At 42.2% G+C, this 15,584-nt stretch overlaps 1 protein-coding gene across 1 annotated transcript; it reads right to left on the reverse strand.

Annotated features, from left to right (window-relative positions):
• Nucleotides 1-9,560: 9,560 nt before the first annotated feature.
• On the reverse strand, nt 9,561-14,072 carry LOC134480137 (disks large homolog 5-like). Its single transcript, XM_063266365.1, has 5 exons — nt 13,912-14,072; nt 12,710-12,878; nt 11,346-11,495; nt 10,524-10,710; nt 9,561-9,575 (listed from the first exon to the last, which is right to left on the reverse strand). Exons 1-5 carry the CDS (start codon nt 14,036-14,038, stop codon nt 9,561-9,563), a joined length of 648 nt encoding a protein of 215 aa, XP_063122435.1. The 5' UTR covers nt 14,039-14,072.
• Nucleotides 14,073-15,584: the final 1,512 nt, after the last annotated feature.

Consider the following 15,584-nt stretch of genomic DNA (forward strand, 5'->3'; position numbering starts at 1 on the left):
GGCAGTTAAATCCCTAGGAGCTGTGGGTTTGGTCACAGAGGGTCTGGTTAGATATTAAAGACCAATGATTGCTGCTTTCTCTTCTTTTTCTGGTTATAGAGGAAATTATGTTTGTGTGCTTCTCTTTCTTGAAATTATTGTGAGATGATTAATTTCTTGGATTTTCTTGGGTAAAATTTAGTTTGTTGTCTTGTAGTTTACCTCCTATTATCCTATGTTGTGCTTTCTTAGAGAAAAATATTGTTTAAATTTGGTTTTGTCATGTAATATCTTGGTTTCTTCATTTATGGTGATTGTGAATTACACAGTGTATAGGAGCTTGGGTCTGCATTACATCTGCCCAAGATTTTCTGGCTATTAGAGTCTCTATTGAGAACTCTGGTGTAATTCAAATAGGTCTGAATTCATTTGGTAATGGATATTTGTACTACTCCCTTTAATGTTCTTTCTTGGATCTGTGAATTTAGTGTTTTAATTTTTATGTGAAGGGAGGAATTTTTCTGGTAAAATTAATTTGGCGTTCTGTAGGCTTTTTGTATTTTTTTGGCCATTGCAATTCGCTTCTATATCTATTGTCCTTAGGTTTGGCCTTAAATTGTGTACTGAAATTCATGGATATTTTGGATTCAATACAGCATACATTTTCATCTGAGATGGATACTTTTGCTTTGTGTGGTGACCTCCTTGATCCCTATTCTTCCATTTATTATCCCGCTGGATAATGAGACATAATCAGGAATGATGACCTCTTACCATAAACTATATGAAAATAGGGAGGTGAATTTATGTGTCAAGTATCAGTAGTCTCCTGGATAGGTTTACTTCCTGGTTGGCCATATACAACAGTTTCAAAAGCCCATGATTTGTGTTCCCTGGGATTCCTACGATGATGCAATCAGACATAACAGAGAAAGACCGGAATACACATGAGGGAACTTGATTTATATAATTGAGAGAACATTTGAAAGTTAGGTTACAAAATATCTGATCACACTGTGATCACCAAGAATGTATTATTTAATGAAAAACTATTTTGTGTTATGGCATCGCCAGGGCACAGACATTTATGCAAGAGCCATTAGTTTCCTGTAAACATGGACTTTATTCCTGTATGGCTCACCTACCACACACCTTTCTTGCAAAGGTAAAAAGTGCACTTAGGTCCAGAAGATCAAGGCAGGACTAGAAAGCAAATGAAGGTAGCTAAGGCAATGGAAAGTCTTTGAGTTGAAGGATATTAAGGAAAGTGTTCAGAGGGACCAAGAATGCCCTTCTTCTTGGACGTCAGTGAATTAGGAAGGACACTTGGGAGCTTTACTTGACATCAGCATCTGAGTCCGGGAACTTCATTGGTAAAATTAATGTCTGGATTTTGTGTTGTGAAACAGCACATTGGCTCTGCAGCGTTTGGCAAGGTCCATGGACAGAGAGATCACACCAGCTGGGAACAATCTGACAAGAAATCAGGTTTCCTTTAGTCACCTGAGAGGTCCTCAAGGAGAGAGGAATGGATGGGTAGCACTTTAATAGAAGGCTTTATGATCTCAATAGTGCTACTCTAGATGTCTTCAGTATAGATGCAGAAAAAGAAAAACTAAATGACTTCAAAGGAATTAGCTCAATTCTGAACATGATTATTTCACATTGGCAGTTTATACTTGATTCGTCTTTTTAAATTTAAACAAGAGCATAGGGTGTAAATTCGAGGTAGCATTACAGTCACAGTACGTTTATACCATCTTTAAGGTGCCCAGCATCTAACCCCACGTGGCTGGAGATTCTACTTTTAAATGCATCACCAGAGAAAATTTCCAATTAACCATGCCAGGGAAGCCCTGATCAGTGTGTATGCTCTGTCCATCTCCACAACAACCCAATTCAGCAGAAACGCCTCCTTTTTACAGGTGAAGAAATCACAGTTCAGAGCAAATGATCATCAGGTCCGTCAGTCTCACTGGCTGTCACTTACACCCACATCCTTCTCTGTGAAGGGAAGCATTGGGCCTGATGTGGGCTGTGCAAGCTGACTCTCCTGAGATGATCAATGCTCTTCTTGAACCTGGGAGAACTGAAGACAAGATGAGCACACAGACTCCTGGGATAGATTCTGCCTCTGGGTGCTAGGGTGGGACACAGTATCCCTTGCCATGTGCCTCTCCTCATCTGAGGAGTCTGCTCCCATGTGTCAGCTTCTATGGCAGTGGGTCTCAACACTCCTAGTGCTGCAACTCTTTAATACAGCTCTTCATGCTGTGGTGACCCCAACCATAAAATTGTTTCATTGCTACTTCATAATAAATATTGCTGTTCTTATAAGTTATAATATGCAAGGTATCTGTTATCAAGGTATCTGATATGCAATCTGTGTGAGAGGTTGTGCCTCACAGGTTGATAAACATTGCTTTATACAATTTATTTTTAAAAGAAAGGCCTTCATATAAGGAGGACCTGAGGCAGTCCTAAGTGCAGAGAGACCGTGAAGTAGTGACAAGTTTTAGCAGGCTCAAGGCTGCTTGCATTATCGACATCAGAGATTTTGGCTAAAGGCACAATGTGAAATCACGGTCCCCATTACTTTTCTTACCTCAATTTCCTCCGTTACGTCTGTCTGCTTGGACATGTTTTCCAGGAAGCTAGTCTCTGTAGTCTCCGATAAAGGCAGAATGCTAAAGGCAGGAATGGTTTCCCTCTTTCAGCCCACAGTCACTTTTATAGAAGTAAGTTCAAATCCCCCGTGGGTAACTGTGTGTCTCTCACATAGTGGATGAGAATTGAAATATCACCTGTTTGAGTTAAGAAAAACCAACTCCCACTTCAGATTTAGAGCTGACCAACAATTACTTCCAGGAGAATGAAGAAGCTGGCCAGGCCTGGATACTCAGATCCCCTCCGTGCCGGGATAATCCCACCCACAGTAGACTTCAGCTTCACCTAGCAGGTGTTACAGAAAAGTCTGTCCTTAAGATTCCGAAATCCACAATATGCACAAACCCTATAGTTGTTAGGTGGCCGATTTGGGGGATTTCTCCAGGTTAAAATAATTCTGCTCTCTTCTCTCCCCTTGGATGCACTCTGTTCTCTCTTGTCTGTTGGTCCTAGAAGGACCTGGGTCAACTCATGGGCTTCTAGGGGAGGAACTTTTGTTGTAGGAGTGAACATGGATCAAGAATGCAACCCCATTCTGACTGGGCAACTAAGCTCCAGAAAATTTCCCCAGGCAAAGACTTGGGTCATGTGGGAGCCTACACTGTTTAACAATGAGATCTGGTTGCTTTCTCCAGGAAGAAGCACTTGGGGGTTGAGTATCACTTCTCAACCTTCTGTTTTAAGTCACTTCTCAGAAGAGACACTTTGTTCTACTCCTCCATGGGACCTACCCTTCAGTGTGGCTGGAGGATCCTATGGTGTTACAGCTCTGAGCTGGGAGTAGGAGCACTCAGACTGACTTGGAGAAGCCTATTTTCAAGTTTATCTAGATGTGAGGAACAGGTGCTTTTAAAGAAGCATGTGAAAGTTTTTCCTGCAGGAATGCCCACTCTGCTGACAAAGTCAGGCAGGACAGGGAAAAGCGAGTTCATTTGCTGCCATCACAACCTACCAGACTCTCTGTGGGGTGAAGTATTCCCTCACCTTGGTAACAAGAGCATGTAATAAATGAAGTTTTGTCGCTCTCTGTAGTGGAGCCGATGTCCAAATCTCACTGAGAATCATGCATAGCCTGGACTTAGGCTGTATTAATGTAGGCAAACAATTTCAGTGTTATCTGCAAGGTACCATGGGAGAGTAGTAACCCAAGTCTGCATGCACCTCGACAGTTTTCACTGTAGACTTCTAATTCATTTTATAAAATTTTATAGTGAGTTCATGGAAGAACAGGCTCAAACATAGACATGAACAATCACAGACACCCACATACACACACACACACACACACACACACACACACGCGCGCCCATACTTTACTGACATGGTGCATATTTTTTGCACACCACAAATATGGTGAGCATTAATGAAAATACACTAATTATTAAATCAATGGAGGAAGCTGTGGTGAAGCTGGGGCGTAGAGTTACTTAAAAGGTCCAATGAAGGCTCTTCTTTTGCTGGAGGCTAATCTTCAAATGCAATTGGGGTTCCCTATTTTCTTTTTGCATAGCACATAGGACTAGGGTGGAAACCAGGGTTTTCAGCATGTTTGGCAAGTACTGTAACATTGAATTAAATCCTTAGGCTGGAACACAATTAATGTTACACAAAATTACAGGGCAAGCTGGATGAAGACACCTAGCTGACAGTGTGGACATCTTAAGATTTGTACTGGACAGTGACAGACTTTTCTGAAGACTGGAAATGTTTACAATGTCAGAGAGAATGGAAGGCCACTTAGACTACAATTTACTCTAAGAACAGTTTATTCAAGTAAGGGATAACTTGAACTATTGTCTCCTGTCACAGATGTCAGTAGAAATTATGCAAGGTATTGTATGCCAGTGGTAGCATTAGCAAGACAAAGCACACCTTGTCTTGAAGGCTAATAAATTAGGAATATGTATAGCAAGACACAAGCTCTTCCAGGTCCTTTTATATTAACTGAGAACCTCAAATACAGTGGCAATGTGAAAGTGTGGTGGATATCTAGGTACCACTAGCTTCTGTTTTGATACAGACGACCCTTTGTGTGGCATGGTCAGCTTCTAATGAATGACTAGAGGACCTATGCTTGAGAATAAACAAACAATACCTTGCTTCTCTAGATGCTGAGCTCTTAAAAGCCTTGGTGTCACAGCAACTGTTTGTGGACATTCTGGATCATTCCTTCTGAATTTTAACTTTCTGAGTAACTCAGACTCTGAGTAAGTCAGTTCAATTCCATAAATTGGAAATCAGTCACCTGGAAAAAAATACATTTACAACAGGAACCCAGATTTGCCACGGAAAAAGGGCATCTTGACCTGGCCCACCTAGGTTCTGGGTTTGCACAGGCTTGCTATCCAAAAGAAACATGTGCTCACAGCTGTAGGCTGCATTCACTATGGTTGCTCTTGAGGTTCCTCCCTAAACTGCTAGATTAAGATAAATTTCTTAATATCTATCAAAAGAATTCATTATGTGCAGCAGGCCTACAGGAAGATAGTTTCCATTCTGTATTTTATAAATGTGCATAGTAGATATGGTCATCATTGATACTAGGTGAAGGATCTGCTCTAATATGGAAACTAAGTGATGCTGTAGGAACATCCTGAATCCTCAATGAGCAGTGGGGCCACCTGAGCCCTCTATGGATGCCTGGGTGCCTAACACATTGAGCGTGCACAGCTCAGTAAGAATACACATTTCCTGAGATCTCTCTGTTTTATTAGAGGTACCATGTCCACCTAAGGGAGCACATGCCCTGGAAAGACAAAAGCCACCTGCAGGATCTGTGGTGATGCCTCACAGGTTAGAACCTGCAGGATCTGTGGTGATGACTCACAGGTTAGAACCTCTGCTGCTCTCTCAGAAGAAGCACATGGTTCCCAACAATGATCTACAACAGGGAATGTGATTCCTTTTTTTGGACTATGAGGGAAATTCACCCAGGACAGGCCACAGACATACAGTAGAGAAAAAGACCCACTGACATAAATGATCATTCTACACCTAATCCACAACAATAAAAACACAGAATATGTATGGTCTAGGACAACAGCATTTATCAAAACCTTTTTCCCAACATGACTTTGGAGGTATTTATCTGTGGGGGTATATTGAGAGTGTATTGCAAGAAAGACTGAAGCATATGGTTCTCCATTAGGATTACTTCCATTACCTTTGGAAATGTCAATTTTTCTACAGCTCTACAAATATGAATGTATATTAGTCAAAATGTGGTACACAGGATCAATAATGAACGTGTGTTGTAGACTGTTTTATTAAGATTAGCAGAAAACGCCCGGCCCGCAGCAGCTCTCTGCTCCCAAACCCAGTGGGAGAGAGACCTCACCGCCTGGTCAGGTGGGCACTCCTGAGGCTGCAGAGCAGAGGAGACCACCAACACTGCCCACCCCTGCCCACATCCCTGGCCCAGGAGGAAACTGTATAAGGCCTCTGAGTTCCCGTAGGGGAGGGCCCAGGAGCTGCAGGACCCCTGCGCCTGAGACACCGCCGGACCTGAAGGAAACAGACCGAATAAACAGTTCTCTGCACCCAAATCCCGTGGGAGGGAAAGCTAAACCTACAGAGAGGCAGACGTGCCTGGGAAACCAGAAGAGACTGCACTCTGCGCACATCCAGACAACACAGGAAAACACCAAACGCCATCTGGAACCCTGGTGCACGGAGGATCCCGGAAAGAGCGGCCCAGATCTTCTCTGTTGCTGCCGCCGCGGAGAGGACTTAGGCAGTACCCCACGAGCACACTTGAGCCTCGGAACCTCAGGTAGGACCAACATTTCCCCTGCAAGAAACCTGCCTGGTGAACTCAAGACACAGGCCCACAGGAACAGCTGAAGACCTGTAGAGAGGAAAAACTACACGCCCGAAAGCAGAACACTCTGTCCCAATAACTGGCTGAAAGAAAACAGGAAAACAGGTCTACAGCATTCCTGACGCACAGGCTTATAGGACAGTATAGCCACTGTCAGAAATAGCAGAACAAAGCAACACTAGAGATAATCTGATGGCGAGAGGCAAGCGCAGGAACCCAAGAAACAGAAACCAAGACTACATGGCATCATCGGAGCCCAATTCTCCCACCAAAAAAAACATGGAATATCCAAACACACCAGAAAAGCAAGATCTAGTTTCAAAATCATATTTGATCATGATTCTGGAGGACTTCAGGAAAGACGTGAAGAACTCCCTTAGAGAACAAGTAGAAGCCTACAGAGAGGAATCGCGAAAATGCCTGAAAGAATTCCAGGAAAACATAAATAAACAAGTAGAAACCCATAGAGAGGAGACACAAAAATCCCTGAAAGAATTCCAGGAAAACACAATCAAACAGTTGAAGGAATTAAAAATGGAAATAGAAGCAATCAAGAAAGAACACATGGAAACAACCCTGGATATAGAAAATCAAAAGAAGAGACAAGGAGCTGTAGATAGAAGCTTCACCAACAGAATACAAGAGATGGAAGAGAGAATCTTGGGAGCAGAAGATTCCCTAGAAATCATTGACTCAACTGTCAAAGATAATGTAAAGCAGAAAAAGCTACTGGTCCAAAACATACAGGAAATCCAGGACTCAATGAGAAGATCAAACCTAAGGATAATAGGTATAGAAGAGAGTGAAGACTCCCAGCTCAAAGGACCAGTAAATATCTTCAACAAAATCATAGAAGAAAACGTCCCTAACCTAAAAAAAGAGATACCCATAGGCATACAAGAAGCCTACAGAACTCCAAATAGATTGGACCAGAAAAGAAATACCTCCCGTCACATAATAGTCAAAACACCAAACGCACAAAATAAAGAAAGAATATTAAAAGCAGTAAGGGAAAAGGTCAAGTAACATATAATGGCAGACCTATCAGAATCACACCAGACTTTTTGCCAGAAACTATGAAGGCAGAAGATCCTGGACAGATGTCATACAGACCCTAAGATAACAAAAGTGCCAGCCCAGGTTACTGTATCCTGCAAAACTCTCAATTAACATAGATGGAGAAACCAAGATATTCCATGACAAAAACAAATTTACACAATATCTTTCTACAAATCCAGCACTACTAAGGATAATAAAGGGTAGAGCCCAACATAAGGAGGCAAGCTATACCCTAGAAGAAGCAAGAAACTAATCGTCTTGGCAACAAAACAAAGAGAAGAAAAGCACACAAACGTAACCTCACATCCAAATATGAATATAACAGGAAGCAATAATCACTATTTCTTGATATCTCTCAACACCAATGGCCTCAACTCCCCAATAAAAAGACATAGATTAACAAACTGGATACGCAACGAGGACCCTGCATTCTGCTGCCTACAGGAAACACACCTCAGAGACAAAGACAGACACTACCTCAGAGTGAAAGGCTGGAAAACAACTTTCCAAGCAAATGGTCAGAAGAAGCAAGCTGGAGTAGCCATTCTAATACACGTGCTCCACTATGTTCATAGCAGCCTTATTTATAATAGCCAGAAGCTGGAAAGAACCCAGATACCCTTCAACAGAGGAATGGATACAGAAAATGTGGTACATCTACACAATGGGATATTACTCAGCTATGAAAAACAACGGCTTTATGAAATTCGTAGGCAAATGTTTGGAACTGGAAAATATCATCCTGAGTGATCTAACCCAATCACAGAAAGACATACATGGTATGCACTCACTGATAAGTGGCTTTTAGCCCAAATGCTTGAATTACCCTAGATGCCTAGAACAAATGAAACTCAAGATGGATGATCAAAATGTGAATGCTTCACTCCTTCTCTAAAAGGGGAACAAGAATACCCTTGGCAGGGAAGAGAGAGGCAAAGATTAAAACAGAGACTGAAGGAACACCCATTCAGAGCCTGCCCCACATGTGGCCCATACATATACAGCCACCCAATTAGACAAGATGGATGAAGCAAAGAAGTGCAGACCGACAGGAGCCAGAAGTAGATCGCTCCTGAGAGACACAGCCAGAATGGGGCAAATACAGAGGCGAATGCCAGCAGCAAACCACTGAACTGAGAATAGGACCCCCATTGAAGGAATCAGAGAAAAAACTGGAAGAGCTCGAAGGGGCTCGAGACCCCATATGTACAACAATGCCAAGCAACCAGAGCTTCCAGGGACTAAGCCACTACCTAAAGACTATACGTGGACTGACCCTGGACTCTGACCTCATAGGTAGCAATGAATATCCTAGTAAGAGCACCAGTGGAAGTGGAAGCCCTGGGTCCTGCTAAGAGTGAACCCCCAGTGAACTAGATTGTTGGGGGGAGGACGGCAATGGCGGAAGGGTTGGGAGGGGAACACCCATAAGGAAGGGGAGGGGGGAGGGGGATGTTTGCCCGGAAACCAAAGAATTATTATTAATTATTAAATAAATTAAAAAAATTTTTCAAAAAAAAAAGATTAGCAGAAAACATGACCGCATGGATAAAGTATGGCAGTGATCACATCATAAAATGTGCATCCAAGAAAAGAACACATTATCCACACAAAACACACTATCACTCTAGGTAAGCTTTGGTGGCTTTGAATTTACTATTTAGCCCAGGAACTCTCGACCATGCAGAATCCATCATTAGCTGTCAGTTCTAAGAGCACAAGAGGGAACAGAACACTTGAATAAGCAAGATGGTCTAAAGAGTCAAGAGTTACAAATCAAGTTTTATTCATAAGGAATACAATTTAAAACAAAAATGATTAAAATGAATATTAATATAAATATATAAAAGTATTTTCAGATGTGAAAAATATTAACAAGAACATATAACTATAAAATAACAAAACAAAAACTTCATTTAAGATCATAACAAAAATATTTCTAAACAGCATATTCTTAGTGAACATTTAGAAGCACAGTTATATTGCTGTTTCTCCTCTAGCAGGCAAAATGGCAATGCAGTTCCCAAGTGGTCTCTCAAGTGGTGTTATCCTAAACAGAAAGAGAATAAGATATCAATCAGTCAGACTGGCTTAGTGAAAGATAAATTTAGTGTTTCTTAGCAAAAAATAAATTAAACTATGAGGGAGAGTATTCATCCAAAAAAATGTTGGTATTATTCAGGATGGCGGTCCGCAGGGGAATCCTGAGAAAGCAACCTATTCTTCAGGAGGCTCTCTTCCTGCTGTGTGTCCCATTCCAGCTCTTTTGCAATTCCTGAGACCAGGGAGAGGAAGGCAGTTATTCAGAAACTGATGTGTTGGGGACTTGCATGCTAGCTATCAGCTTGCTGCCTTCTACCCACTCAGCTCTATTTTAGGTCACCATTGATGTGTTAACTGATAACATTGCTGGTGTGTCTGTGGGCAGGGCAAAGTCTACAACAACCCTGACAGTAATGTTGGCTGCCCATCTGGGCCTCAGACTTTAACCAGGGCAAACCAAGAACAGGGCAATGGGAAGAGACCTCATTGGGTTGCAGGATGAAAGGAGAAGTCAACCTGTCACCAAGATGAAAGCCAATGACAAAGAATAATTTGCCATATGCACTCGGTTCTTATCCCTGAAAGGTGCTTTCCAACTTGGAGGTCACATGACCACAGAATATCATTTATCACAGGAACAAAACTTGTTCAAAGCGCTACATAGCATCCATTCTATCACAGGGACATGCAGTAATATGATAGGTTATTCATCTGTCACCATTTCCAGACTGCAGCTTCAAAAAGAGCACCAAAGCATAGTTGTTAATAAGTCAGTTCCTGAAAAGTGGTTGTCTTCCCAGAATACTCGTGCACAGACAGAGGAATGAACATTCCATAGCATGAGGTGGTTGTATTGTTGGAGTGTACATTATTAAGGTGGTAGGGAAAGCAAACATGTATCAAATTGGCAAATGGAATCAGATAATTTTAGGCTGACACAGCTGCTTGTCCCTACCAGATGTTGCTGGGTCTGGAGGTTGCTGGTTTTCTCCTGTTCGTCTTTATCTTTCTTGTTCAAATCAAACAAAAATTTCTGTAGCAGCGGTGCAAAATCAAGCTGTTCTGCTTTGCTCTCCTTTCTGAATGAGAACAACTTCTTCTGCATACATATCTTGTCCATATGGATCCGGCTGGGCAGGTTCCTGGAAACACACACTGCATAGTTAGATCCTGCACCCTCTTCCTCCCATTCCTACTCCCAAGTCTCACAAACACGCTCTGGACCCAGATACAAGTGAAAACTTCATAGAATACATCTTGATACACACAAGGCTGCTGCACAAACATCAAACAGCCAATTCAGGGAAGACTAAATTGTTTCTGTGACCCAGGTACCAAAAAGCGTTCATTTCTCTCCACAACAACAGGGGATATACATCTATCCATGGAAGCAAAAGGCATGGGGGCAACATTAATAAATAGTGGGCAAATACCCTCAAAGGAGGTCAGTAGAATTAAGGGAAGGTCATGTTATCCATGTGGTCCACACACTGAGTTTTGTTAAACCTGGTGTGACCGCAGAGGCCCAGTTCAGCCTATTAGCCATTTGGTGAGCTGAATAAGTACTGGTCTACCTAGAGCCTTCTGAAGATGCCTAGACACTCTGGGTATGAGTAACAGTCTCCTGTGGACCTAAAAACTGAGTCCAAAAGGCCCAGGACACAGTGATGTTTAAAGAGCACAAGACATGGAGCCAGAGCTGCTAGACCTCCAGTCAGAACAAAGGATGGCACCTGTGGGCAAAGCAGAGTTAATGGCCTCTCTGACCAGTGCTCACCGATAGAAGTTAATTTCCTTCTGGAGCTCCTGAAATTTCTCACAATGCTCGATGTTCCTCATCTCTAAGTTGTGCAGTAATGACATGACCTCCCTCTCCTTTATCTTCAATTTTTCATAAAATGGATTTGACCTGATGTAGCGGCTGGCCCTAGGAGAGTAAAACCCAATGAACATCTGCGTTTAGGAATATATGAACTCAGGCTGGGTCTTCTAGTACCCCAGCCCTGGGAGGACAATTTCTGAGTTCTACATATTGGAAGCTTCTTCAGCTTCAGAAACTTGTTATTCTGGGCCCAGGACCCCATAAGCTTGGCATCGAGATAAAGGGTTCCCAGGTTCCCTTTCTTCACTCAGAAGGGCTGGATCTGCAGTCAAGCTAGTTATGCTAACAAGGGCCTAGGCCACAGCTCTCCCACATCCAAGACCTAGAAAACTGTGATTTCATTTTTCCTGTTTTGACAACAGGAATTCTACATCCTGAATAATTAATATTGTAGAGACACACAATTCACACAATTATGGAGTTGAGAACATAAATCGCCACAAAAGTATAATCTGCCCAAATGGCACAAATATACAGACAAATGTGACCACATTGGCAAAGAAGTGTGCAGTTGAAGAGGGGCTCCCAAAACAGAGCACTCACATCACCATGAAATTGTTATACATGAATATACTCAGGAAAAAACATAGACCCCTAGATTCCAAGTGTGGGTGGAAATATAAAAATATAAAAATTGTGCATATGCATGTAGGTGTGTACACACAGAGACACAGAAACTGGGACACACACACAGGAAAAGAAAAGTAAACAGTAAGAGAATGAAAAAGGGAGCGAAATATGCAAACGGAGAACACAATCAGAATCAGAAAAAACGCATGCCACATTATTGGCTCAGAGGTAAAGAAAAAAGAAGGAAAAGCCCTGTGTCTCTGGCCATCTAGTCAAACATTGAGATGAACAATTGGGGATCTGTCACCTCAGGCTACTGCAACAAGATTCCAGCACTCAATCACCTTCCTAGCACACACCCAAACTCACAGCACCTAGAACCTTGCAAAGCTACCACCTGTCAAGGGCTTTCCAAATGCACACTGGGAACTCATGCTCCAGGAACGTTATCCCTGAATCCTCACTAAGGCCACAAGTTCAGATTTTCAGCTGGAGGCAGCAGATGAGACCATTTCCCATCTCACTCCTGACCAAGGGTCAGGTTCTGAATCTCCTCTATATCAGAAATGAGGTTTAGGACAAGTTCTTTGGGAGGCACAGCTTTCTAGACCCCAACACCTTAATAGAATACGATGGAGGTGACATTGCAGGTCCATGAGTGACACAAGGCAGTTTGGAGCAATGCATACCTGTTGTTCCTGTATCTCTCTGTCACGTAAGTCAGGAGATCTCTTAGCTCATTTCTCTCCTCAGTAGCTGACTGCAGCTGTCTAATCAGTCTCTGCTCTTCTGTGTTCTCCGTGTTGGTCTCCTTGTTGATTACCACAGGGCCAGGGGATGATGTCAGTCTCCCATCGTCTGTAGGTAGAAGAACACAAGTGAACATTTTTGGGGAAACTGATGAGTGTGCATAGACCATGGCAAGCCCCAAACAGGAGGAGAACATGTGTAGAACACAGTGTCACCACAAAGAGTTTGTTGTTGCCTAAGAGACCTCCTCAGTGGAAGTCAACTCTCCCAGCACTCTATAGAGACCAAGAGATGTCAGATGCCGGGTGTTCCCTATGCCTGCTGACCCATGCTCCATGTACCACAGAGATGGCTTCTACGGGATTGTTATCAAGTTAACAGGGTACAACATTCTTTCAGGACCCTCACCGCTGTACTTTCAGAAGTCAGATGATAAATTCAACCTCCAAAAGATTTGAGTGATTGGAGATACTCAGATGTCCTGCACTGATACTCTAGGCCACACCATTTGGAATTTAAAAGCATTGCGGGTGATGTCATGGTCAACGGACTTATCAATTCCCCTAACTGAAACACCAAATGCCACAGAAGTGCCAATTGGTTACAGGCTGAATCTTGGTCTACCTGCTACAAATAGTTTTAGTACTGTAAAAAAATGTTTGTAACACACAAATTCTAATTTATAATGCTAAGGATGTCCCATCTCTGCCAATTTGAAAAAGTCAGAGGAGTTCTAAGAACATAAGGCCAGAAGCATAATTCTCTCCCTGATACTAAAGACAGAGATCTACTTTATTTAAAGAAGCAATGAGAGTGAAGTAGATTGATGCCCTGTCTAAGTTCAATAAAGTTGGACACTCAGTGTCTCCTGATCGTGTTATTATATCAATGTAACGTATCATATGCACGTTAAAAGTGAAGGCCAGAAGTTCACAGAATAATGGCATTGGCCTTACCATATCCCCCATTTGGGGATGGGCAAACTAATGTTCTGAAATCCTTGACTTTTAGGAATTGTGATCTTCATGGAAATTCAATTCCTTTGCAGATACTCCAGTTGTTCTGGCCTATTGCTAGACAGGTCAGCCTAAGCCTATTCTCCCTCTGACAGAAAGCTCAGCATACAATTCACAGAACTTACTCAGCATTCCCCAGGCCAGCTTTCGTTGTCCATCATTTATTTTTGATGAAAGGCGAGATTCCCTCACTCCAGTCTGTCCAAAATCGGCGTTCACTCTCCCAAAATTCTTGCGAAGCCGGGAAAACATGTCTTCCTGTGTATGTGCCAGGCAGGGACTGAGAAAAAGTAGGGCACTGGTGGTTACTACAACGCTGGTGACATCACAGAGGATGCCAAGAACTCTCTAGGACCCAATAGAATGTCCAAGAAGGGACCGCTGATGTCATGGTGAACAGACATTGCCTCCCTCCTAATAATCTCCCTGTACAGTTCATAAGCTGAGGTGCCCTTTCCTGGAGACCTTCCCAGGGCATAGCCACTGAGCAACTCCTGCTTGCAAGACCAAATTTTCGTCAAGGCTTGATTATAAAAACCTGAGTAATTCCTATGCATTTTAATGAATTTTTCCCTCTAAATCCTGCCCAAAAATATCTCATCTTAAGTCAAATTATCCTTACTCATCAACATCAGCCATTAAAAATTCCTGAGAAATAATACCAGTTTGAATAAGCAGTCAGAAGGTTCTCCTGTCTCCTTATGTACACGTGCTTGAAATCACATCAAGAAATAGCCTGTAGGTTAGGTTGCGACATGGGTGTGTGTTATGGGAACACTCATGAAGCCTTGTCGTTAGCTTAGCCTTCGACAGTTGCCACAAAATCCCTTAGGAGAAAGAGTTGAAATCATTATGTTGTTCGGAACAGTTTGGATTCCAATTGCCAAAGGAAAGTGAAATGTAGGAGCTAGCAATGGAGGCACCCTCATGCTGCTTGGGGGTTCTCCTCTTTTTACTAATGTCACCAAAGGAGCATTGCTCACAGGCCTCTGTAAGCTCTACCATGAGATTCTGACTGACAGTTTGTGTCTTAGGCCTTTCACAGGGCATGCACTATCTTCTCTAAATTTAACCCCATTCTTCTAGTTTTGAGACCCAACTGGTGATTATCTCTTAACCCCTATGCCCTGTTTTGGTCCATATCACTTCCCTACCATGTCTATTCTGAAGCTCCAGCTTCAGCTTTCCTCACCCTATGTTCCTCTGTAAGCCTGGAGTTCTGCCCACATACTTTCTGCAGCATATCTTGGCCTTCAGATCTTTATTATGTCCAATCGGCAGTTAGACAACATCTAAGAGATCTCTCAGCTTGTGTTGAGCTGGTGAGAAGGACAAACATCTATAAAATAGCAAACTTGATGATGGACCGTAGAAATGACAAGACAGTAATCCTGCCAGCACTTAGCTCTCTGCCAGTAAAGAACTAAAAATTGAAAGTTGACACACCTTAGTACAAAGGGAGCTCACCTCATCATTTCCCCTTTTACACCAAAAAAATAACTTTATCTTTAACACTGATCGGCTAGATAAAATTAGAAAATTTATAGGATACATCAGATAAGAATGACTGTCACAACATTTAGTCCATTTGTATTTGGCAAACTTGGAGAAGGTACTTCATGAACTAAATTATATTAGTGTAAAATTTTGTACCTGAATCATTTTCTCTCACTTTTTAAGCTTTTGTATTCTCTATTTATCATAGCTTGCACTTATTAGCCATAACAACTCTCCTGAAATGAAAAACAATTTTGTTAATTTTAAATAATTTAAGGGTTTATGTGCTTCATCTTTATAA

Source organism: Rattus norvegicus, chromosome 8, assembly GCF_036323735.1.
Source record: "Rattus norvegicus strain BN/NHsdMcwi chromosome 8, GRCr8, whole genome shotgun sequence".
Classification (NCBI taxonomy): domain Eukaryota; kingdom Metazoa; phylum Chordata; class Mammalia; order Rodentia; family Muridae; genus Rattus; species Rattus norvegicus.